Consider the following 25,694-nt stretch of genomic DNA (forward strand, 5'->3'; position numbering starts at 1 on the left):
TGCAGTGCCTTTCCTCTGGTTCTACTGACTTAATCTGTTGTAAAGGGCCCATTTACATTTCGTCATTACCATTGCATTGGACTTCAGATAATATCATAATGCTAGTAACTGATCACATGATAGCATACGACAGCAGGGTCACAACTGCTGTATGGAGGATTAACCCCTGGAGTGTCAGCAACCAACATCCCAACGGTGCCTTCTAGATGCCTGAGTAACAGGGGACAATATGCTCGAAGACAGACGGCCATGCTAAAACCGTACACCATATGGTCACCCAGGTGCCAGTAGAGTCCGCGGCCCGCAAGGAGCTAAACTCTTCCGCGGGCTCTGAAATCGAAAACAGGTGAAGCTGTATTCTCTTAGTGCTGCCAGAGCAGACTAGGTTACGTTGAGTGAGTCTACTGGGCCACGCGCTGAACCTGCAAGGATTCAGCCAGTCAAGATTCTAACTCCAGAGCCGACTTCACGGAGTCGCTGCCATTTAGGTTAACTTCGTGACCGCAGGAGCAGCCTGCTATAGATTTAGGAGTGTTTGGGGCCTCCTTAAGAGAGAAGACGAGGCCCAGTCATTGTGGCATCTTGTGGTGTTGTAAAGTTATTCTTGTTATGTTTCAACTGAGTACATACTAGCCTTCGGTAATTTTTCTCAAAATGGGGCTTAAACTGTGTTCATTCTGTTTGTACTTTGAGCATCCTACAGGACTTTGACTTTTATAAATCGTCTGTTAACTGAACTAAGTCACGTTGACGATCTAACTGACCTTCATCCACCAGAAGTGTTGTTGTCTGTTTCCAGCAGTGAACTATTTTATCTTTTGATTTAATCCGTGCCATAGTAGACTTGCTCTTACTCTATGATAGATAAATTTGTACAGTCATATCTGTTGCCAACAATGCTTTGTGATCACGTCAGTATAAAGAGTGTGCTCCAGTCCGGGTAGTTACTGCTTGTGAGTGTTTCCCAATCGATATTATGCTAATTATAACGTTGCCTACAGCATGACGGAACTGGTGGATCACACTCTCTAGGTGTTGACACTGCTCCAGAAAATGCAGGGCACCTATGAACTCCTAACTAATCATCTAGAAGCCGTCTCCATTTCGCCTTCGGAAATCTCCTCCGGCTTCTCCAAGACAAGCTCCACAGACAAGGGTTTCCGGTCAACGCCACCAGCCTTCCTCTCATACGTCAGCAAGGTAGGACCATGAGGAACCTTGGAAGCAGTAAGCAGCATTTCCTGGCTCACGACGCTTCAGGTGGCAAGCAGAGGCATCTTTGTTTCCCGTATACTGTTGCACAGCAACGGTATTTCCGGGTACAGGTATTTCCGGGTACACTGACATATGTAAGATACGATTGCTGGACACAGACGGTAGATGTTCGACGTACGACTCAGACCGCATGTCACAATCTAGAGAGAAAGTGAAGAGGGCCAGTAATGCGAGAACAGGTCAGTGCTCTTAATTCATTAACACACACTGAGTAGAGCTACAGCAGGAAGCGCAGACGAGGGAGCGTGACAGCTCCCACATCGTCGTTCTGCAAAGCCTATTGCATGCTGTCATAACATGAAACATCCGAACTCCACCGCTCCAGGGCATTCTACAGCTGCAGAGATAAGCAGGAACTCGTCCCCGTTGGTTTGTCATGCCGCCAAGTGAGCTGCTAGACTGCTGTGTCGAGTATTGCTTCCCGATGACTGAGCGTGCATCCCGACACGTTTCCTGCGTGCAAGAGAATACAATATTCTTGTAGCAATGGCGTTAACAATATGAAATTACAGATAGAAGTGTTTGGCTCACGCCTCCGGGCGTAAAGCTCAAATACTAAGCCGCCTTTGTAGTTTGGGATTCAACACTTGTAATGTTACCACCTCATCACCTCGGGATAACTATTACAGTATGTAGACCTGGACTTGTATCACCTACTACAGGAACGAAATTCGGATGTGAAGCCCAATGCACATTCACATGGGAGGATGAAGAAAAGTACCTGAGTAGTACGGATCTGAAGTGCACGTAAGGTTGACCTGCCATAGATATTTTAATTGTCATAAACTGCTAGGACAGTCCTTCAGAGAACGGATTTGCCGCAAACATTATTTATGTCACGACTGCTTTTTCAAACCAGAAACTCCCAGTGGAGGATAGCATAAGCTGCTATACTGGTCAGGCATATGAGTTTCGTGCAGTCCCTGTATGAAGGTCTCAGGACTGTTCTCTTGAAACCCAAGGACCCACCTCTGGAGACCTTTCTTCCCATCATCACGGTATTGGACCAATCTCTTCATTTATTAGATATTCAAGAGGACCCCTCACTTCTGTTTGTAACTCGTCCTCAGAGCCAATTAAGGACATCGCCTGATGACACTAAGCTTAGATAACGACACGGTATCCCAGTGCTGTCTTCAACAAGTTCCTTCCTGTAATTAGTGTTTTACCACCCGTCAGCCACAGTAATGCCACTATTACCAAGCAAACCGTACCTCTTGTGGGAAATTCGGACGTAGAGCCGAAGGGAGTGAATCACCTTTGAAGGTTCCTACGGACTGCATCCACATGGACTCTTCAGACATGATGGCAAACAATGTTGATTAACTATACCCACACACAGTACGTATTTAGTCAGTGTAGCCAAAGTATCCAGAATGTCTTTCATTAACTTTGAAATCAGTAACGTACCAGTTTCTTGCGGATTGAAGGATGGTCCACCACGACCACTATAGATGGGGAATCATAGTGTACACCCGACCACATCCCCTCGAACTCTTTTATACCCCAATAGGAAATTATTACAATGACCTTATAAGATTTAATGGACAATTAATAGCCGAAGTACAGTATTGGTCACACAACGTCCCGCCCTTGATATAGGTGGATCCCTGAGAACTGTCAGTCTCTTAAGTATGAACCTCTCTAATACACTTGGATTAGAAATTCGTGACTCCAACACCTCCCCCCCCCCCCCCAACTGCCTCGACATAAAGGCTATAAAGGGGAATTACAGTGCCTAAAAACTTAGGACATTCTCACTTGTGTGGACTACGTCCGTTCTCACTGCCTAGGAAGTGAATGGTAGCTTATGCAATTTTGAAGATATCAGGGCGATCAACAATGGCATATTTCGCACTAATGCATACCTGAGAGGTAAAGTTGAGGACATCACGACCTGTCTTGTGCGTGGGATATTAAAAAAGCTGACGTGAGGGGTGCATACCCCAAAATGCGAGTTGACATGGAATCCACACATATCATACCATTGATACTCTCTTCAAGCTGTACCAGTACAACAGACATTTGCCTGGTATAGCCAGGGCCCCAGTGATTTTTCAGTGATAACTGGAGCATCTCACTCCCGATGTAGTGGGGAAAACAAATTACTTAGACAACATTCTCTTTTCAGGCAAAGATGCACAGGACCTGCTCAGCAGCTTGAACACTGTGTTCACTGTCATTCAACAGGCCAATCTAAAATGTAGTATTGTTGCTGCATTGTTCATCAAGTTGAATATCTTGGACACACTGCTTCCGGCATCTGCCCTACGCTTCAGTACATTCATACAGTAAAACTTCTCCTCCTACCAGTACCATCTAGTAGAAATCAGTGTTGGGGTACTGAATTCCTACTAAAAGACTATTCCCCATATGACCACCATTGCTGAACCATTACACTATCTACTGCAGAGAAATGTCCGTTGGCGAAGGACCGCAGGATGTTATGAAGCTTTCAGAATTAAAACAGGTCCTTCTTTCTCCCTCGTGCCTCACAGCATATGACCCTCACTAAATCTCTTATCTTGGAAGCAGATGCGTAAAACCCTTACCAATGCGCACGAAAATTATAGCCTGATTGAGATAGAAGCATTATCTAACATTTTTGGCCTTAAAATTTCCATGATCATGTGTGTGTCATATATTTTACATTATTATCAGGTTTTAAGCTTCTAATTGTTCTTTTTAAGGCTCCAGTGAACATTCCCACCAAAACCACATGCCTCCTTCTTTGGTAGGCCCTGATCCTGACAATTATAGTTATGACATCCACTGTTACTCTAGAAGAAACCATGCAAATGCTCATATCCTTTACCACCGACCCCAGTAGTATTCACCGCATTATGTGTCAGAAAAGGCATCGCCCTAGTTCCAGTAACAGCCTTGCACCCTGCCTCCGATGGATTAGTAGAAAGTTTTGCCCACACATTTAAGACCCAAATGTCCCAACTGCACTGTCACTATCCCCTGCACAAGGCTCTCACCATTTTTCTGGCTTCCTACAGGAGAACACCAAGGGATGGTTCATCTCCTACTGAGAAACTTCACAGCCAATATCATAGGTCCTAACTACCTATCCTTCACCTCACAGTTCATAGCCACCCAATCCCTGATCATCCACCGCTGTTTTCCACCTAAAGATCCAAGTCTGGGCACTTTTTCTACCTACAGAATGCCTATATTGGTTTATAACAGTAATATTAAAATTACTATGCAGGAAAATGCCTTATGTGAAACTTCGGGATGGCACAGTGTGCAGAAAACATCTCAACCAAATACTGCTGATTCTTGAGGATATGAAATCTTACTTTCAGTCACAGGATATATCATATGTACCTTACATAAATTAAAATATTCTACCACCATCCCCCAATCGTTTACCATACGTTAACAGAGGTGACGTGGCAAGATGGCACTATACATTGACGCTGTGTAAATTCAGCAGCGAACATCCAGTATAGTTAAGTAATGTCACACAGTCCCAAAGAACTTGGAAAGAAAATACATACTTACTCATAGACCTAGACTTATTGGCCTTTACCAAGATCAATGTGTAATATCAAGGCAATCCCCCACCCCCACCCCAAATACGTAGTGGCAAATCCAGCAGCCACAAATATACGTATATTTCATCACAAGGGGGGCCCTGAGACTACACATTGATCTTGCCAGAAGCTGGAAGCATAGGTATATGAGTATTGAGCCGTGCATGGCTCGTGTTCGCGCCATCATATATTTTACATTCTGTTTTTATTGTACTTCTACCTCACTACGTTAATTGAAATTACTACTGTCACTAAGTGGCTGCTTTTCCTGACCGTGAGCGGCGTTAGCAGCGCGTATCGATATATCCCCCGTCGTAGTATCTTTGCTTGACTGCTATTACTTCGCCATCATTGTCTGTCATAGTGGGGTTCGTGTCGCGAAGTCGGGTCTGCCAGTCAGTTTGAACGCGTCTGCAGCGCAGTCCGGACCTGTCAGTTTGGAGATGCAATGCGGCACTAGTGCAGTCGGGTTGGAGCAGCAGTGAGGTCTGCGTCGACATTGCTCGCCCGACCATTGCCGCCACGCGTCACTTGATCCCGGCCACGGTCTTGGTGGCCTGTCGGTCTGTCGTCCTGACGACTCGTTTTGTCTCACCGATCGTGCATGAGTCGTGTGTGTGTGTGTGTGTGTGTGTGTGTGTGTGTGTGTGTGTGTGTGTGTGCATCGACTCCCGATTTGTCTTTGTGTGTGCTGTTGGGTACCGTTCAGGTCTTTGAGCAAGCGTTTCTGAGGTTGCGTGTGTAGTTGGCGTTATTTCAACTGACGACCATTTTAGATGTTGTCTGCATTCTGAGAGGAGTCGGTCGGTTGTTGCGGACGAGGGGTGATCTCTGCACGATGTAGTCGACTGGGTCCGCTGACAGCCCCTGCGCAGCGTCGGATCGTGTGTGGAGCTGTCCGATCGCTACATGCTTCGTGGTTCACCGACCCAGGACGTCAAAGTTGAGTAGTGGTTTCAACTACCCAAGTCACGTCCCTTCATGTTGTGATGGTTCGTTTCGGTGGTTTGCTGTTGGGGAGGTTTTCCCGTGAGCAACACACAGTGTTTCTACTGCTGAAATTTAGCCGCCATGCTGTGCAATTAACTATTTGGTTGACTACAATTCGAGTGCACCAGTGGAATTTTCAGCCTTGTGGCCATTAGTGTTCTGGTTACCTGTCCTGGGCACCGACATAAATTGAGGCAGTGTTCTTTCGGATGAAGTTAACTATATTATCGTGTTTCAAATTCAAGTGTACCAGCGGAATTTTCTGCCTAGTGGCCGTTAGTGTTCCGGTTACCTGCCCTGGGCACTAACGTAATTTCAGGCAGCGTCCTTTCCTCACCTGTTGTCGCTGTCCAACATGGTGTGTAATTTTGACAGCTAATACTTACTCCATTGTGGATTATCACGTTTGTAACGTTTTCTGTTTGAGTTCTCATGTACTGATTGGTGGGAAGCAAGTCGTTGTGTAGGTCGGTCCGTGGCAGTCCTCTGTTTGGGTTCCGACGGATCAAGTGCAGTTGGGCTCACCACCTGTCTCGCCTAAGTGAACGAGGGCAGACCGGTGTCCCTGGAGGCTTCTGAGTGCCACTGGTGTTTAATTACCTGTTTTCAGCTGCATAACATTGAAGGCTTATGGCTATTTTTTTTCCAGATATGGATCACCCTGAGGGAACTGCTAAAGAGTAAATGAGGATGCGCCAAAAAATTTATTAAACATTAAAAGGATAGCATTCACTTGGTAAAGAAACTATAAAATATGAAAAGGGGAAATGCAAAGGCTCAATCTAGATACACTGCGAGACAGTGAACTGAAATGGAAAGAGGAAAGGTTATCAACAGTAGCGGGCAGTGGTATTACTGGAGAAGAATGAGAGAGGAGAAAGATTAACTGGGTTCTGCAATAGTAGGGAATTTCTGTTCAAAAATCAAAAAGGGAGGAGGTATGCTAGGAAAAGTCCCAGAGACACACGAAGCTTCCTTGTGAATGATATCTTGTCAGAAAGAGGTATTAAAATCAGATATTTGATAGTAAAGCGTACCTAGGAGTAGATATAGACTCAGGTAATAATTTGATAATGAAGAGTAAACTGAAGTTCAAGAGAACCGTCCTGGAGAGACAATGTCAAGAAAGTGGGTTTCTAAAGCACTAAGAATCACTAAAGATATCAGTGCTGCGATAAGGGACACCAAATTTCATTTGAAGAGAAGTGGACACCTCTAAAACGAACAATCAGATGTTTCAGTGACAAAAATAGGTACAAGGAAGGAATATTGGATGGTGAAGAAGTAGTTCAACTGATCGACGAAAGAAGAAAGAATAAACATTTTCAGTGAAAGTCAGAAATACAAGAATATAAATCACATAAGAATGAAATGAATAGGAGGCGTAGCTAAGCTACGAAAAAATGGTTACACAAAAAATATGAAGAATTCAGAATAGGAAATGTCGTCAGAAGGACTGTCTCAGCGTACAAAAAACTCAAAACAATCTTGTCTGAAAACGAAGTCAACGGCGGCAACATAAAGAGAGCAATGAGAATTCCACTGTTAAAAGGAGAGGAGAGAACGGGTAGTTGAGAAGAATACACTGAAGGGCTTTTTGAGGGGGAGGAATTGTCTGATGATGTGATACTACAGGAAATTGGCAACATACGGAAGAGATAGGAGATCCAATAATAGAATCAGAGTTTACAGAGCTTCAGAAGGTCATACATCCAATAAGAGTGACGGGATAGATAAATTTCCATCGTAATTTGCAAAATCGTTGGTTGAAGTGTCGACGAGACTACTATTCTGGTTGGTGTGTAACACACCGGAGACAGGCGACATGGCCTCAGATTTCCGGAAATACACGGACGGAAAAAAATCAAAGTACCAACAATGAGTTGCAGGACATAAACGAAAGTTCGTGCGCGTGTATCTATGTCTGAAAGGTCGTGTGTATTCAAATTTCGCCCCGGAAGAATAGTATTGGGGCTAGTACCGCCTGTATGAGGCTGTAAATCAGGCTTACTTTAAATAAACAATGTCACGGTCGTGAGCGTTAGTTAGCTTAGCCACTGGACGTAGTGAGTTGATGTTTATCAAGAACATCTTGAAGGCGGCAGAGACGCCATTATCAACACCTCACTGAGCTACAAAGAAGTCGTGTAACAGGGCTACGAGAAGCTGGATGTTATTTCTGCGATACTGCACAAAGGTTTGGTTGGAATGTAGCCACTGTGCGTGATTGCTTGCGGCGGTGGTCACGAGAATGTACGATCGCAAGAAGACGGGCTTCGTACGGCCACGTGGCACTAACTAAGACCATCGTGTTTGGTGTATGGCTCTGGTGCATCGTATTGCATCTGAAGCAGCAATTTGAGCAACAGTTGGCACATCAGTTACACAAGAAACAGTTATAAATCGCTTACTTCATGGACATATCCATGACAGACACCCCCTAGCGTGCATTCCACTGAAACCTAAGCACCATCGTTTGCGACTTCTATTATGTCAAGCGAGAGCTCATCGGAGGGTGAAGTGGTAGTCAGTTGTGTTTACTGATCAAAGTTGACTCTGCGTCGGTGCCAGTGCTTGTCGTATGTCGGTTGAATGACGACAGGTGAGCGCCATCAATCAACCCATTTACGGCCTAGGCACACGGGACGTACACCTGGAACTATTGTCTGGGGTACGATTTCGTTTGACAGCAGGAGCACTCTAATGGCTATCCTACACACTCTTACTGCAAAGTAGTACGTCAGTTTAGTGACTTTACCTGTTGTGCTGCCAAGGATGAACAGTATTCCAAGGGGTATTTTCCAACAGTACACATACCCCTCTTATAAGCCAACATGCTCTACAGAGTATCGACATTTTGATTTGGCCTGCTCGATCACCAGATCTGTCTCCAGTCGAGCACACACAGGACACCACACGAATAGACCTCTTGCGTCATCCACAAAACGACTTGCTAAATGATTTAGATAAGATATCTGTATGGTGCGATAAGTGGCAATTAACCCTGAATAAGGAAAAGTGTGAAGATATTCACAAGAGTACTAAAAGAAATCAGCTAAATTTCGATTACGCGGTAAGTCACATAAATATGAAGGCTGTAAATTCAACTAAATACTTAGGGATTACAACTACAAATAATCTAAATTAGAACGATCACATAGATAATATTGTGAGTAGAGCAAACCAAAGACTGCGATTCATTGGCAGAACACTTAGAAAGTGCCACAGGTATACTAAAGACAGTGCTTACAGCATGCTTGTCCGCCCTATACTGGAGTATTGCTGTGGGGTGTGGGATACGCATCAGGTGGGGCTGACGGATGACATCGGAAAAGTACAAGGAAGGGCAGTTCTTTTTGTATTATTGCGAAATAGGGGAGATAGTGTCACAGGCATGATACGTGAATTGGAGTGGCAATCATTAAAACAAAGGGGCTTTTCGTTGCGACGGGATCTTCTCATGAAATCTCAATCACCAGTTTTCTCCTCCGTTTGCGAACACATTCTGTTGGCACCCACCTACATAGGGAGAAATGGAAATGACCATCACGATAAAATAAGAGAAGTCAGGGCTCGAATAGAATAATTTAAGTGCTCGTTTTTCCCGAGTGCCGTTCGAGAGTGGAACGGTAGAGAGACAGCAGGTTCATTGAACCCTCTCCCAGGCACTTTATTGTAAAATGCAGATAATCACGTAGATGGAAACAGCATTAACTGTCCCTGTAGAGATCGACCAAGTGAAAAAAGTATGGAACAAACTGACATCCGACACCTGCACAGCACAACACAATGCATCCATGTTTGCATGCATGCATTCAACATTCTGGCTGCTGCGCACAGGTTTTTAATGTACCAGCAATTCACATTAGCAATGGCTTACCTCGAGCTCCTTTTAATCACTTATCTTGCAATATTAATCACTTAAATATGTTACCTTGTCAAATACATTCCCTAAATTTCTTTACTCTATATTAATTGCCTTTCCCTGTTGCGAATCCTTTATCCTTCAGTATACATCGTCCACACAATTACGAAGTTCGTTAGATCAGATAAGTGCACATCCAGCTCAACAGCTCACGCATCCCAGTTGCTGACAAGGATATTACACAGATAATTGGTAAAGAAATCTGAAGTTCTGTTTTGCTTGATCAATGGTGAAGAGACGATGCGCTTAATAATGGAAGGAAGAGTGAAGAAAAACCAAGACACGTTCGTAGTATTTATCGATCGATAAAAGCTTTCGAGAACATAAAGTTGTCAAGATGTTCGAAATTCTGATATGAAATGTTGAATAATGTTCAGAGAAACGCGGGTAAATACAATATGTGTAAACCAAGAAGAACAGCGAGCCTGTAAGACCATGACTGACATGTTAGGCTTAAAAAGGGTGTAAGACACTGGTACAGTCTTTTGTCCCTCCTATTCAATCTGTACATCGCTGGAGCAAAGAAGGTAAAGGAATGTTCAGGAATGGGAATTAAATTAAGGGTGTAAGGATATCAATGATTAGATGGCATTGCTGTCATCTGTGAAGCTGAGAAAGGAATGCAGGATCTGTTAAATCGAATGCACAGTCTAATGAGTACAGATTATTGACTGAGAGTAAACCGAAGAAAGTAATGAAAAGTATCAGAAATGAGAATAGCGAGAAGCTTAACATCAAAATTCTTGATCACAAATTAGATGAATTTAAGGAGTACAGCGAGCTTGGAAGCAAAATAACCCATGACGGACGAAATGGTGGTGGTAATACACTGTTGGCGTTTAACAAAGTTTTTAGATTTATTTCGTTAGATATTGTTCTTTGTTTATTCAGACACTAATTAACAACAGAAACAAATCTTACTCGTCCTGGTCCCTCCCCCCACCCCACTCCTACTCTCCACACTCTTCCTCCCGCAGGTCTCATCTGAGACATTCGCTTGACGTTGACACAGTTCTTCAACGTCGATACTTGATTACGCAAATTTTTCTACAGTTTTTATCTCTTTCTTTGTTCAGTTACGCAGCGAACTCCATCATTTACTAAGATTTTACCGGCAGCCTATTTTCGCGACGGTTAATACTCCTTCATTTTCTCTCAGATTAATACAACAATGAAACGTAAGGGTGGCAATACAGGTTCTAGCTGGTTCCGAAGACCTGCTTATAGCCAAATAGCTAAACAGAGGTGCATTAACCCAAGGAAAAATAAGTGTGTATGAAAATGTATAAGAGAATGCAGACGTTCGAAGTAATTTTCACGAATCAAATTGTCTAGGATTGTCAGTTTAGTAGCAGCGTCTTCGTGAAGCAACGTATCAACGACTTCCCAACTCGTAATTATAGTTCTCAAGTCTTACAAAGAATCAACTTACCTGTTTTCACGGTTCAATTCGTCTCGGATACAAATTGTGACTGACGAACATGGAATGTGGCACAATGGGGAGTATTAAGAAGCAAGTGCTGTACCTTTTTTGTCGAATGACGTGTGTTGTGCAGCATACTTGCATTTTCATGTCAGAGAAGCTGTCAACGGAAACAACTGTCAATACACGCCGACTGAACTCGAAAATTTCTTGTGTATCCTTTCAGCATTCTAGTTGGTAGTTACTCAAACACGATGCGTCATATGTTCCAATTGCAGTATGACACCATGAATAAGAATCACCTCTCTGTTGAAGTCGTGTCACTTCATGTAAAATTCTACAGCGTTCGATTATTTTCTTGGTGGTAGTCACCAAGAGTAAAACCATTGACTGCCGGATTTGAGATTCACTCTAAAATGTGTAAGGTAGCAGCGTCCGGAACTTACCAGAAGGAGCCCGAAGTGACTCACTCCGTAAAGGGCGGAGTTCGTAATGTTGAAGTGGTTGGATCTTATTCACTGATTTGTTTTGCAGTTTTAATCGCTAAATTTTGACGCAGTATCCGGTAGCTGTGGTAGATCACGTGGTGTAAGGGCCTGATTCACACCTCACACGCACATATTATCCTCTTCCTTTTCGATCAGTGCCCAAAGCTCGTCCTCATGCACTACTACGTGTCGACACCTGAGGCTGATTTTGGTTTTCAGTCTTATATTTTCCCCTCGTTTTGCAATACATGTCCCATACGACTCATAAAGGAACAACACATCTGTGTTTTCAGTGTTTTGTGGCCCCCTGCTGGAATGAGCGCTGCTTTCAGCTTCCCATAGAGAAGTGGCCGGGAAAAGTGGAAGTATGAGGGAATACCATCTTGCCGACTGCGATGTCTTAATAGACAGATGTTAATAAAATCTGCACAGCATTATTTCAGGTTCATTTATTACACTATAATCGGTGTCGTTCCAATTGAACGTCTTCTGGTTACCGAAAGTTCATCAACATTTTTCGTAACAAATTGTTACACTGTGTCATAAATGCGCCGCTGCAAAGGCTGAAAATGCATAATCGCAATACATATGGCTAAATGGCACGTCTCAGTTTGGTCTTCGTGTTTCAGAAAATGCCATTAAGTGCTGTTAGACATTTTTGAAAGAAATTTCGGCCATTTTGTTCACTTATCATGATATGGCCTTTGTAGCCATTCAAAAGTGCACGTTGAAATGTTAAAATAAGACTGACCTGTCTGTGAGACGTCATCGTCGATAAACATGTTTCAATATTTCAATATGCACTTGAGAATGGCTAGAAAGCCAAGTTGACGATTGTGTAAACGAAATGAACAATTAAAATCTTAATGGCGGAAATTTCTTTCAAAATATTCTGCATGATTGTTGTCCTGCACGAGGGGAATGCTTAGTAGCTATCAGATACGTTTCAGTCATGACACCAGCTCATCTTGAGAGAATTAGTAACGCACACTGCTGCAAAATTTCGGTCAGATGAAGATGTTGATGTGGATCGAATCTGGTTGTGGTATAAATACATGTACGGGAAATACAGCTCTGTGGTAACATTTAAATTTATCAGCCATGGAAAAGAATGTCCAACATTGTCTTTTCTGACACGTTTCAATTCTTGTATCATGATTGCGGTATCTGAAACGACGATACAAAAATGGAAATACAATAAACGATGTACACGGCATTATTTACAAAATAACTTGTTGTTGTTGTGGTCTTCAGTCCAGAGACTGGTTTGATGGAGCCCTCTATGCTACTCTACCATGTGCAAGCTTCTTCATCTCCCAGTACTTACTGGAACCTACATCCTTCTGAATCTGTTTAGTATATTCATCTCTTGGTCTCCCTCTACGATTTGTACCCTCCGTGCTGCCCTCCAATACCAAATTGGTGATCCATTGATGCCTCAGAATAAGCCCTACGAACCGATCCCTTCTTCTAGTCAAGTTGTGCCCCAAATGTCCCTTCTCTCCAGTTCTATTCAATACCTGCTCATTAGTTATGTGGTCTACCCATCCAATATTCAACGTTCTTCTGTAGCACCAAATTTCGAAAGCTTCTATTCTCTTCTTGTCTAAACTATTTATCGTCCACGTTTCACTTCCATACATAATAAATAATTTATTAATGAATGATATGAATTTCTTGTGTGAGTATGATGAACACCTTTCATGTCGAAAGTGTACTTAATTGCCTGTATAAATGAAGAAGTTCATCACTCTCTCATCATACGACGATACAGGAAATATTTATTGAAGCGAAGATACTCGGACACTACCAATATATTGGAAATAGGAGAGTCTCTGAGCACAAACCACAGGTGCGTTTCTTTTTTTTATTTTTAGTGACCACGTCAGGAAATGTGAGGTCGGTTTCTGTTGCTGGGTACGCAGTTAGAACAGTTTGTATCAGCACACACTTATTTGCCAGCAGAGAGACTGGCTACTGGCACGACAGAAGGTCCATGTTGCGAACTGTGTGGCTGGTAACTCAGCCGCCAAATTATTCTTGTTGAGGTTTCAAAACGTCTCAGCGTACTTCTTACTTAAAAGGTGTTAGTAACACGAGAGTTTTGGCGAAGGGAACATTTTGCTGCTGTCAACAGTTTGTAAGCAACTTTGAGCACCTACATTGTTTAACAATTGTGCTTCTCTTGCTTCCTGAAGAAAATCTTTTGAGTTTAGCTTTCATGACCAATTATTGAACAGGGTAGCACACAGGAGAGTCGTTTCTGTAGAGGACAGTTAAATGCCGAATGAAGGGATTAGTCAGAGAAGCTCACTGATTAGTGGGGAAAGCGACGAGGAAAATTTGAAATTGGAAAGCTCAGGGAAATTATTAAAGAGATTGGAAGAAACTAAGAAACATGGGAATTAAAGACAAACTGTCAAATTATGCAAATTAAATGTATACAAAGATGATTACAATGACACAGAACGATACCTATTAGTAGAAAAAGTGCGGAAGAGGGCCAGGACCAGTGAATGGAACAACCAAAAGCCGAAGAGACTTTCTCGCGAAGTGAAGGGAAGCGCCGAAATGTGTTGAGAGACTGGGGTGGAGGAATGTGTTGCCTGCCGGGTGCGTGAAATAGAGTCGTGCCAGCAACTTTATTAATTTTTCTGACTGTCGATGTCGTAGCTATTACAAGCATTGTACCAGAGACGGTCAGCAAGTAATAACACAACAGGCTTCAGAGCACCATAAGGAAGGACGTCAACCTGAATAACGCCTTCAGAATCACAGAAGACCGTCGCCATGAATTTACTGGCTGGGAGAGCAGCTTTCAACATATTCTTCTGCGTAGAGCGGTGTGGCCCCGCTGCATGGATTACCGCTTTGTTACCGGTTCAGAGCGATGAACCCATGTTTAATCGCTTGTGACTTCATCGTCTGTGATTATCAACAGAAAATTGCCACCATCCGCCTATTAACAATCAACGTCTTAATGCGTAAGAAATTCCCCGCAGATTGTCCTCAGTTACTCTTTATGATCTTCTGTTAGGCTACAAGGAAGCCAACAGCCACACACCTTCGAGAACCCCAAATGGTGGAGTGCATGTCAGCACTACCAATAAAGACGCCAAGTGGTGGAGTGGGGCGCTTGATTGTGAGCCGTCGATCACATAAAAATGAGTGTGTTCTCACGTACCAACGAAGCACCTGCTGCAATTTGCTTCAGAATACTACGAGATGAAGCTGCGATTTGGATGCACTTCAAAACATTGCTGATGCCTTGACCCTACCTTTTATTATTTCCTAACTCACTTTACATGTTTTAACATTCCATAACTTCCAATGGCAGTGTTACATCAATCACGTCAAATTATTCAGATACGTTGTATCCCGTCAACATTCTGTAATGAGACAAGTGCAGACTTAACGTTTTACACCAGCCGAGAGGGAACACAAACAGATGAAACAATTTTAATTAAATAATCTTTTATTACGTGAAAAAGTTTATTGTAGGAGGAAAAGGCAGTTTGCTACGCAGAAAGAAAAAGATAATGGATAAGGAAAACCGGCTGTATGTATCCCCTAATAAAAGTTGCTTGTCCTATTTGTATAAAGGTATTTTTGTCAGCAAACGATATGGATGTTTTGGAATGATGGTTCAATTCTCACCAATTTACCACGATAAATTCATAAAGAGTATACGATGGAGTTTTCTTGGCCATTAATGAACCATATCGTTGTTAATTATTCCGAGCTATACTCAGACTTTTCGTATCCTGAATGGTGTATCATAATGCCGCTTTCATGGTTCGGTATTGGGCTACACGAATTAACGCGACGTGACGTGACGTGTAAATACACACTGACGTGACATGACGACACGTAGCGACACGTTCCGTTGAATTCTGCTGCTAATCTGTCTTCATTGGAGCTATAGAAATCGATCGTATATTCAAACGGCATCGGATAGCATCTATCAGAATCCCATTTATTACATAAATATTACGCAGACTCTACTAGTGCTCCATGGTTATTAAACTCCATGGAATATGACATGTAAATCCATGAATTGACCATTGTTTCAATGGCTGTGCACCATGTCCTTTGGTGTACTATGTTGCAGAAGGCTTCGTTTGCCAGTTTTATCCCTGAAGTTGTCTTTGACAGACAAGGACGAAAAGTTAGCAAATAGTTTTACACATGGACCGCCGTTTCTCGTACTGGAAGTTTCAACTGAAATAAGTAACTGCCATTAATGACTTCATCGTATTCGTCAATTTTTGTAACCTAATCATTCCTCTTCCTCCACACTATCATATGAAGAGTTCTTACGATTATAGCATGGACTTACTTTGAGTGGAGCGGCACTGAGGGAATCTTTCACGAAAAACTAAACTCGTAGACCCAGGAAAGGCCTCTGCAAGATACGGCGAAATAAACAGAATAAGCTGCGGAGTAGTCGCAGAGAGGCTATGTTGTTGAACTACTATACCTTCCGCAGCTCCAGAAACATATTTTACCATCCATACTATTCAATTGTCAGCCAGATGTCAAGACGCTTCTTATGCACTTACTCAATGCGTTTTTTTAACGGCCCTTGTACTTTCGTTGTCCACAACAGGAACATCCGCCCCCCCCCCCCCCCAATAGCCTTTCATAATTTGACTTGTAATGTATTGATTTATACTATACCATTTAGCGATTTCCTTAACCAAAACCGAAATATTTAAGTATTTTCTTCAAGATCACAAATTCGCATTTTATGACTAAGTGAGTTGTCTTCTTTGGACACATTAAGGTACATCAGTTTACTCTCCTTGCAGGGCATTGGTCGCCCTACGAGCCTGTGAGATGGAATACAGACAGAGCAAACATCGTGCCCGACGCGCACAGTCACAAGAATAATTAGAGAGACAGTCAGTTTCAGGGGATAGCGCTGTGAGTAGATTTAAACTAAAATTATATCTCTTCAAGAAATAAGTTCGTACATATAACGCAGAGCTCAAGTCAGATTTGGGTCTGAATTATATATGTTTAATTCATTCTGCTGTTGTAACTTAACTGGTTTCAGTACGACTAACGGCAGTTACTCAGAAGCATTATCCTAGGTACAATTTTCAACAAGACAATAGCAATTAACAGTAGGCTACAAGCATTCTCACAGCACAGTAGCAGCGAGTTACTTCCATATGTTTAAGTTCAAAATATGAACTTATCAGTGTATACTTGGTACAACGGGGATGTACAATAATAACAGCAATAATAATAATTATATATTAATAATACTTCAGGGTAACACACAAACTGCAACTGTGTCTATTCACCGTTAGGACTGACCCAAGAAAGTATCGTCAGTGCGGAACGAAGTAACACAGGTCAAACGAAGAGTAGTTTTTTCTTCAGAATCTTTCATAAGGAGATGATGAACCTGTCACTGTGTAGTCCGTTGTGTTATGACATTCACCACAGTTCAACAAGTGCGTTATCTTTATGATATGACGATACTATGCGAAACCTGTATGGGCAAGATATCCCGCGTGTTTTTTACACACGCCATCGTAATAAGCGACATTACATCTATATTAGCGATTATGCTGTTGTGGCTAATATTTTACTTCCTACGGGTCTTCACAAAGCTCTGCAAATCAGTAATGTAGGTACCGTGCTGGATGCCTTTATATTTCCCAGTCTATGTAAACGACTTCTGTGGCACAATCTTTGCTTCCCCTAACATGGTGTCTCAATGTACTCGGCCAGAACGTTTAGAGGGAGGATATATTTGGCAGTGGGAAAGTGTCATTTTCTTTATGCTTCCGTGTGACTTTCTTCCGTTGATGGCAGTAAGAGGTACCTAAAACCCAGAAGTTTACAGTACACATCCTGACATTTTGCAAATATCTCGAGAACCCATCGGAGCTGCAATACAGCGCACTGCGATGAAGTTGACCGAGAACATTTCTATGTTGGTAGGCGCTCGTATTTTTAAGATCTAAGATGCCATTTTTTCATTTTCAATTATTTCTCAGTGTTTTAAATAAATACACACACATAAAAAAATTTTGCATCACCTCAGTTCCGAGAGTTCCGTACCCTGTACAGCAAACTGGAATAGAGATCAACAAAAACATCATTTACGTCCTGTTCATAGCTCATGAAAATCACACACTGCATGTTGCACCACCATAGTACGAGAGCTTCAGTGATGGTCGTCCAGACTTCTGTACACACCGGTATGTTTAATACCCAGTAGCACATCTTCCATTGATGCATGCCTGCATTAATCGTGGCATACTATCCACAAGTTTGTCAAGGCACTGTTGGTCGAGACTGTACCACGCTTGAACCGCGATTCGGCGTAGATCCCAAAGAGTGGTTGGGGAGTCACGTCGTCCATAAATATCCCTTTTCAATCTATCCCAGGCACGTTAGATAGGGTTCATGTCTGAAGAAAATGCTGGCCACTCTAGTCGAGCGAAGTCGTACATCGGCTCCACATAATGCCACCCCAAAACAGAAGGGAACCTCCACATTGCTGCACTCGCTGGGCAGTGGGTCTAAGGTGTTCAGCCTGACCGGTTGGCCACCAAACACATCACCGAAGATTGTCTGGTTGACGGCTTATGCGACAACCATCGGTGAAGAGAACGTGATGCCAATCCTGGGGGTCCATTCAGCATGATGTTGGGCTCAACTGTACCGCGCTGCATGATGTCGTGGTTACAAAGATTGACCTCGCCATGGGCGCCGGGAGGTAAGTTGCGCATCATGCAGCATATGCGCACAGTTTGAGTCGTAACAAGACGCCCTGTGGCTGCACGAAAAGCATTATTCAACATAGTGACGTTGCTGTCATGTTTCCCCAAGGCCATTATCTGCAGGTAGAGGTTGTCCAGTGCAGTAGTAGCCTTAGGGCAGCCTGAGCGAGGCATGTCATCAACAGTTCCTTTCTTTCTGTATCTCCTCCATGTCTGAACAAGATCGCTTTGGTTCACTCCTAGACGCCTGGACACTTGCTTGTTGAGAACCCTTCCTGGTACAAAGTAACAAATGCGGACGTATCTAACCGCGGTATTGACTGTCTACGCATGGTTGAACTACAGACAACACGAGCCGTTTATCTCCTTCCTGTAGCAATGACTGGAACTGATCAGCTGTCGGACCTCTTCCACCTAAAAGTCTCTGCTCATTCATGGCTGTTTACATCTTTGGGCGGGTTTAGTGACATCTGTGACAAGTCAAAGGGACTGTGTTGTGATACAATATCCATAGTAAACGTTTACCTTCAGGAGTTCTGGGAACTGGGGTGATGGAAAACTTTTTTGATGTGTGTAGTTCAAGATAGCTTTTTCATATCGTCTGTTTCTGGCGTACTCTTTACAAACAGTACAGTCCGTGTAGGAAGGTATACGCCACTGTGAAACTGTAGGTGTATTGAGTGTTTTACTTTCCGAACGAGGAATCTTCGTTAGCCTGTTCTGAAGCTGGTTGACCACTGTCGCGATAGCGAGAGTATAGTTTTGTTTTGTTTTGGTGAAATACCAGTCACGCGTGCTTCACTAAGCGCACATAAATTCTGCCTTCTGACATCCAGCAATGGGGATCTTAGGAAGGCTGCTGTAATGAGTTGTATATATTTATCTGTGGTACGTTTTTATACAAATCGAATTTTCGCTTACATGAAGACAGAGGTGAGATAATTTTCCCCCAAATGACAGGGGGATTACACGTCTTTTAGAGAGATCATATAACCAGACGCTGCATGCGCATTGTTAAAGAATTCTGTTTGACGCTTTGCTTCACTAAGCGCACATAAATTCTGCCTTCTGACATCCAGCAATGGGGATCTTAGGAAGGCTGCTGTAATGAGTTGTATATATTTATCTGTGGTACGTTTTTATACAAATCGAATTTTCGCTTGCATGAAGACAGAGGTGAGATAATTTTCCCCCAAATGACAGGGGGATTACACGTCTTTTAGAGAGATCATATAACCAGACGCTGCATGCGCATTGTTAAAGAATTCTGTTTGACGCTAACGACTCGGTCAGTTATATTGGAGTATAATAAACGTGGAAGAGGAAAGAGAGAAACGAAAGTAGAGGCGTGAATGAGTTACTTGCAGATGCCGCGCGTGCACCACCAGGAATCGATCGTCGCTGCTGTACGTCGCCAGCCCCACGGTGAGCAGGTGGTAGTCCTTGCGTCGTATCCACGACACCTGCAACACACAAAAAACAAAAATGTACTACCTGTAGACAGGGCGGCCAACTGAAGATACCCACAGATACTGTCATCTTGAATATACAAACAATGTCAACGTTCCTGACGTACTGAAAATACGGCCTGTTCCCTTTCCCATCCATCCCTCTGTCGTACCTTGGGATTCATCACTGGGTTCCATCACGTATGGCCCTGTCGTCGATGGCATTGTAAAACAGTAAACTGTCTTTCTTCTGCCCTCGTGAAGGTCGAACCATCAAGGTCAGCATTTTTTTAGAGAACTTCTATTGGGAGGAGTTGGACCTATGTGATACCATACATTCCGATCATGCTGAATGTTTTAGGCTGTAAGTAGTCTCTAATCTACTGAGTACTCTATAGAGTTCCAATGTTTGTCATAAGCGGTTCTAGGCACCCTGGGATACTTTATGACAGATTTGTAGACTGCCTTTGAATAGAGCCAAGACGTCACATTTGGCAGAAATAGTACGAAGTGGCCTTCGAGTAAGAATCGATGCTTCATTCTCCGTCGTCCGGTGGCAGCAGTATTTAATCTTTTAACTTCCACTTACACAGATGCTGAATTATATCCTATTAAAACTTTTATATTCTTAACTGATGCGGTTTCATTTACATATACGATTTGTATGGTTGTAAACAGTAAATGTCAATCAAGTACCAGGTGTAGCCATAGATAAGCACATTGTAAGTATAGACAGTTCGATTCCCATGCCCAGCCTTATCAATTTCCTAAGCTCTTACAGAACGTTAGAACGTGAACAAAATGTAAATCAGAAACTTGCTGACAGATTAAAAGTGTGTGACTGGAACTCGGGACCAATGCTGTGAGGACGGAATGTGAGTCGTGCTCAGGTAGCTCGATTGGTAGAATATTTAACATCGTGCACCGTGACAACAACTGTGATAGTTGAACATGTAACACGTCAGCCTCAGTTGCAAATAGAAACCAATTTTTTCCCAGGTTTCAGCCAAAATAATTTGGCTTTCTTCAGAAGCCTCTCGCGGCCTACCGACTTAGTCTGCACAATGGAGCCTGATGTTTCTCTTCAGCCCAAGTAATGTAGATGTATGACTGGTTACCACGGTGCTACAGTTTTATACCTGAAATGGCCAAAATTGGCATGCAATTGTTTATTGTCACTGGCTTCTGAAGAAGGCCAAATTATTTTGGCTGAAACCTGGGATAAGACTGGTTTCTATTAGCAACTGATGCTGACGTGTTACATGTTCAATTCGTAGAACACTTGCCCGCGATTGGCAAAAGCCTCGAGTTCGATTCTCGGTTCTGCATACAGCTTTAATCTCCCGGAAGTTCAATATCAGCGAACGCTCAGCTGCAGAGTCAAAATCTCACTTAGGAAACGTAAATAAAAATAATGCATACTTTGTAACCTGATGGATTTTGGCGTGGGCCTTACCTATATCAAGGGGAGAATTTTTGCCTGGAAACGGACGCGAATGCCCTTTTGAACGGCGTGGGTGTGTGGGATTACAGGCGGAAACCGGTAACACTCGAATATGGTAGCAATGACGTCAGGGAAAGCCCTTTGGAAAGTAGCATTTCAGAGACGGGAAGTGGCTTTCGTTCGGAGCTTTGTAGAGTGTTCGGGGCCATGGAGAGTTTTCACGTTGAGAGTGTATAAAGGAGCAAGATGAAATAAATAACAGGCAAGTATACCAGCGTGAAGAAATTAAAGGATCAGAATTACTGACGACAGCACCTCTGTTCTGGAAAAAATACTTTAGATGTTATACTATGAGAAATACGTCTCTATACATAAAATTTAAATCGTCGTTAATATTATTTAATTTGTGACAAATGAGATTTTGTTGAACAGCTCCTGTTAAGGGCATTGAATTTATATGCACGAAATTTACTAGAGATACATGGTACAGAATCGATAGCGCGCGTTAATATAATAACAGAATGTATCAGTATATACACACATAGAGATAAGATACGAATTTAGATATTGTGCTATCCTAATAAGGGATCACACAGCAGCATAATTCGAGATCACAAGGGGCAAAAACTTCATCCATTGGCAGGTAAGTTGATGACTAGTTATAATGCAATTAAATTTAGAAATTAGAAAAAACAAGAAGGATTAACTCAAACATGAATGCATGATCAGAAAGAAGAGACAAGTTCCTTTCAGAATAGCACTGAACATCTTTGAACGTCTAAGTGTGTCCTGTAACCTACACACACTGTTTGTTCTATAACAAAACGATTTAAGAACATTATTTAATAGCATGTAGCTTGGGTATCAATCACCAGAGGACCAGCTACTTATTCATAAATTCCTTGTTTCATTAACGCGCATGTGACGCCATACACTATGTTAATCAATCATGAGTAATTTAAATAATTTACATCGTAACTTTGAGACAAGATCTGAGTTCCACTTTCGAGGTCATAGGTCAGGGAGGCAAATATTTAAACTGACTGGATGCCAGGATCACAGCTCAGTGTGGCAGTTAGCAGAGGGAACTGTTGATATCGAGGGTGGTGGTAGCCAGAGGGGCAGCTAGCAGAGGGAACTGCTGATGTCACAGGATGGGGTGGCCAGAGGGCAGTTAGTGGAGGGATCTGCTGGTGTCACTGGTGTGGAGGCCAAAGGGACTACTGGCGGAGGGAACTGCTGGTGTCACAGGTGGTGGTGGTGGCCTGAGGGGCAGCCAGCGGAGGGGACTGCTGGTGTGACAGGTGACGATAGCCAGAGGGGCACCTAGCGGAGGGAACTGTTGGGGTCACAGGTGGTGGTAGCCAGAGCAGCAGCTAGCGGAGGGAACTGCTGGTGTCACAGGTGGTGGTGACCAGTGTGGCAGCTAGCGGACGGAGCTGCTGGTGTCACAGGTGGTGGTAGCCAGTGGGGAAGCTAGCGGAGGGAACTGCTGATGTCACAGGATGGGGTGGCCACAGGGGCAGTTACTGGAGGTAACTGCTGGTGTCACAGGTGGTGGTGGCGAGAGGGGCTGCTGGCGGAGGGAACTGCTGGTGCCAAAGGTGGTGGTAGTCAGTGGGACACTAGCAGAGGGAACTGCTGATGTCACAGGTGGTGGTGGCCAGAGGGGCTGCTGGCGGAGGGATCTGCTGGTGTCACAGGTGGTGGTGGCCAGAGGGGCTGCTGGCGGAGGGAACTGCTGGTGTCACAATTGGTGGTAGCCAGAGAGGCAGCTAGTGGAGGGAGTTGCTGGTGTCACAGGAGGTGGTAGCCAGAGGGGCAGCTAGCGGAGGGAACTGCTGGTGTCACAGGTATTGGTGGCTATAGGGGCAGCTAGAGGAGGGAACTGCTGGTGTCACAGGTTGTGGTGGCCAGAGGGGCGGATAGCGGAGGAGATCACTGCTGTCCAGCCTTATGGCACAAAAGGTCGGCAGGTTGGTTTGTCGGAAGTGGTGGTTGTGTTTCACAAGGTTGTCACTACGACTTTAAAATAGTTTGAATGGCCGATTACCATCATTAATGAATCGCACAGAAAAGTAAGGGATATTTAACATCATTTTACCACCACTGTGTCATCGATATCAGCTGGTTCACTGATGCACGTGGACAATGGTTCAAAAATGTTTCAAATGGCTCTGAGCACTATGGGACTCTACCTCTGAGGTCATCAGTCCCCTAGAACTAGAACTACTTTTACCTAACCAACCTAAGACATCACACACATCCATGCCCGAGGCAGGCTTCGAACCTGCGGCCGTAGCGGTTGCGCGGTTCCAGACTGCAGCGCCTAGAAAGGACAATGGATCTCTAGGGAAATTATTAGCAGTTAGTCAAATAATATGTGTTACACAGACATGTGGACTGATTTTGGTTTGCAGTAAGATTATTAAACCTCCTCACAGATTAAAACTATGTGCCGGACCGATACTCGAACGTGGGACACTTGCCCTTCACTGGCAAGTGCTCTACCATCTGAGCTACCCAATCATGACTCACGCCCCGTCCTCATAGGTTCACTTCTGCCAATATCTTGTCTCCTACCTCCCTAACTGGCAGAAGTGAATCTGTGAGGACGGGGCGTGAGTCGTGCTTGGGTAGATCAGATGGTAGAGCACTCGCCAGTGAAGGGCAAAGTTCTCGTGTTCATGTCTCGGTCCGGCACACAGTTTTAATCTGCCAGAAAGTTCGTATCAGCGCACACTGCACTGCAGAGTGAAAATCTCATTCCAGTAGGATTATTGCTTGTTTTTGTGATTCGTCTCCTCTGATATTGCTCCAGCTTTGCTGCCTTAAGGGAATACAAAATTAGGCTGAACTTTCATTTGAGAAATTAAGTTTTATCGAGACATAGTTGACCCACGTATTTCCTATATTCTGTGCAATTTGTGAATATCAATTGAATTTTCACAGATTTTCAGCAAGACTATGGAGATCTACACTTAATGGTAACAAGTAATTATGGAGTTGGACCAGTAACCCTAAAGTGACCTTTCTCAGTGTACTTCACTATTTCGCCACAAGTAGTAAGTTTCGTTATGTTGGTACTCCATTGTCACCTACGGAGAGTGTAATGAGACATCAGGACCAAACGATATTTGTTCAATTAATTTTTTTAATCAGGAACAGCTTGATGGGGCGTTCAGTTGCCTCTCACGTGAAACAATAGATGTTGGGCTTTTCTGGTAGTGCAAAGAATTTTCCTTACAATTGGCTCCCTTAACCCCATCATTTAATCTTCACATATCTCCGTTGGCCCCTTGCCGTGCCCTGCAACTCAAACACTATGGAACTTATTTCACCACTAGGATTCTTGCACGATTAATTCTAACTCTCTATTCACGACTTACAAGCTAAAATGAATCTCTTATTCTTAATACTTCCACTTTGTGCATTCACGTTCCTTCTCATGCTTTTGTGCTTGGGGTATCCAGTCCACTGGAATATGAACGACAGCTGGGTCTGAGTTCTGTGCCTCGTGTTCTACGTACTAAAACATGGATTACGCTCTTTGTGGTGAACTTTATGACAATAGTAAAGCCGGCCAGAGTGGCCGAGCGGTTCTAGGCGCTACAGTCTGGAACCGCACGACCGCTTCGGTTGCAGGTTCGAATCCTGCCTCGGGCATGGATGTGTGTGATGTCCTTAGGTTAGTTAGGTTTAAGTAGTTCTACGTTCTAGGGGACTGATGACCTCAGAAGTTAAGTCCCATAGTGCTCAGAGCCATTTGAACCATTTTTTTGCATGAATGATGTAACACTCGTATTGTGCTTGTTTTCTGCTGCTGGTACAGAAACGGAAATGCAAACTTTCGCTCCATCAGGTCCTAATGATACTGTGACTGTCCTGAAATAAAAAGGTAAACTTTTGAGCTCAGGTTCTAAAACCGTCCCAGGTCCTGCGGTAGTTCCTCATGTACTTTCCTGAGACCCTCTAAATACTTCTCTGGGGACAGCAAGTTTTCCTCTACCTGAAGTCTTACATCGTGGTGCACAGTCCGCTGTAGTTCTCTTACTTTCCCCTCATTCTTTGCAAACATAATCTTCTATGGACTGCAACAATTTTTGTCATTACTTCCGTGTCTAAGACTTCCACTTCCCCTTGCAGTTCCCTGTTACTCTAATTAACAGCCTCTTCTGCGGCTCTGGCATACCTCATGACTTATCCACTGTATTTTCGTAGCAGTCGTGTGCTACTCAATATGTCCTTTTCTAAACTTGCTGCCTGCGTAGTGTGTCAGTCACTTATGGCTTTGTCCCCTTTTATAAATGGTTAACCTCAACCAAAATGTCGTTCACCCTTCGAATGTCTTCCTCATCAGTAGTGCCAGCGTCGTTTCAAAATCTGTTTCTTCGTGTATATGGAATAGCCCCC

General features: G+C 43.4%; 1 protein-coding gene across 1 annotated transcript in view; it reads right to left on the reverse strand.

Annotated features, from left to right (window-relative positions):
• LOC124799163 (igLON family member 5-like) overlaps window positions 1-25,694 on the reverse strand; it is a gene marked incomplete at its 5' end in the record, with an annotated part of 186,819 nt that overhangs the window by 67,338 nt on the left and 93,787 nt on the right. The window contains one exon of the mRNA XM_047262702.1: window positions 19,751-19,852. Coding sequence (XP_047118658.1) covers window positions 19,751-19,852 — 102 coding nt within the window. The remainder of the gene's footprint in view (window positions 1-19,750; window positions 19,853-25,694) is intronic.

This window comes from Schistocerca piceifrons, chromosome 5 (assembly GCF_021461385.2).
Source record: "Schistocerca piceifrons isolate TAMUIC-IGC-003096 chromosome 5, iqSchPice1.1, whole genome shotgun sequence".
In the NCBI taxonomy this organism is placed as follows: Eukaryota; Metazoa; Arthropoda; class Insecta; order Orthoptera; family Acrididae; genus Schistocerca; species Schistocerca piceifrons.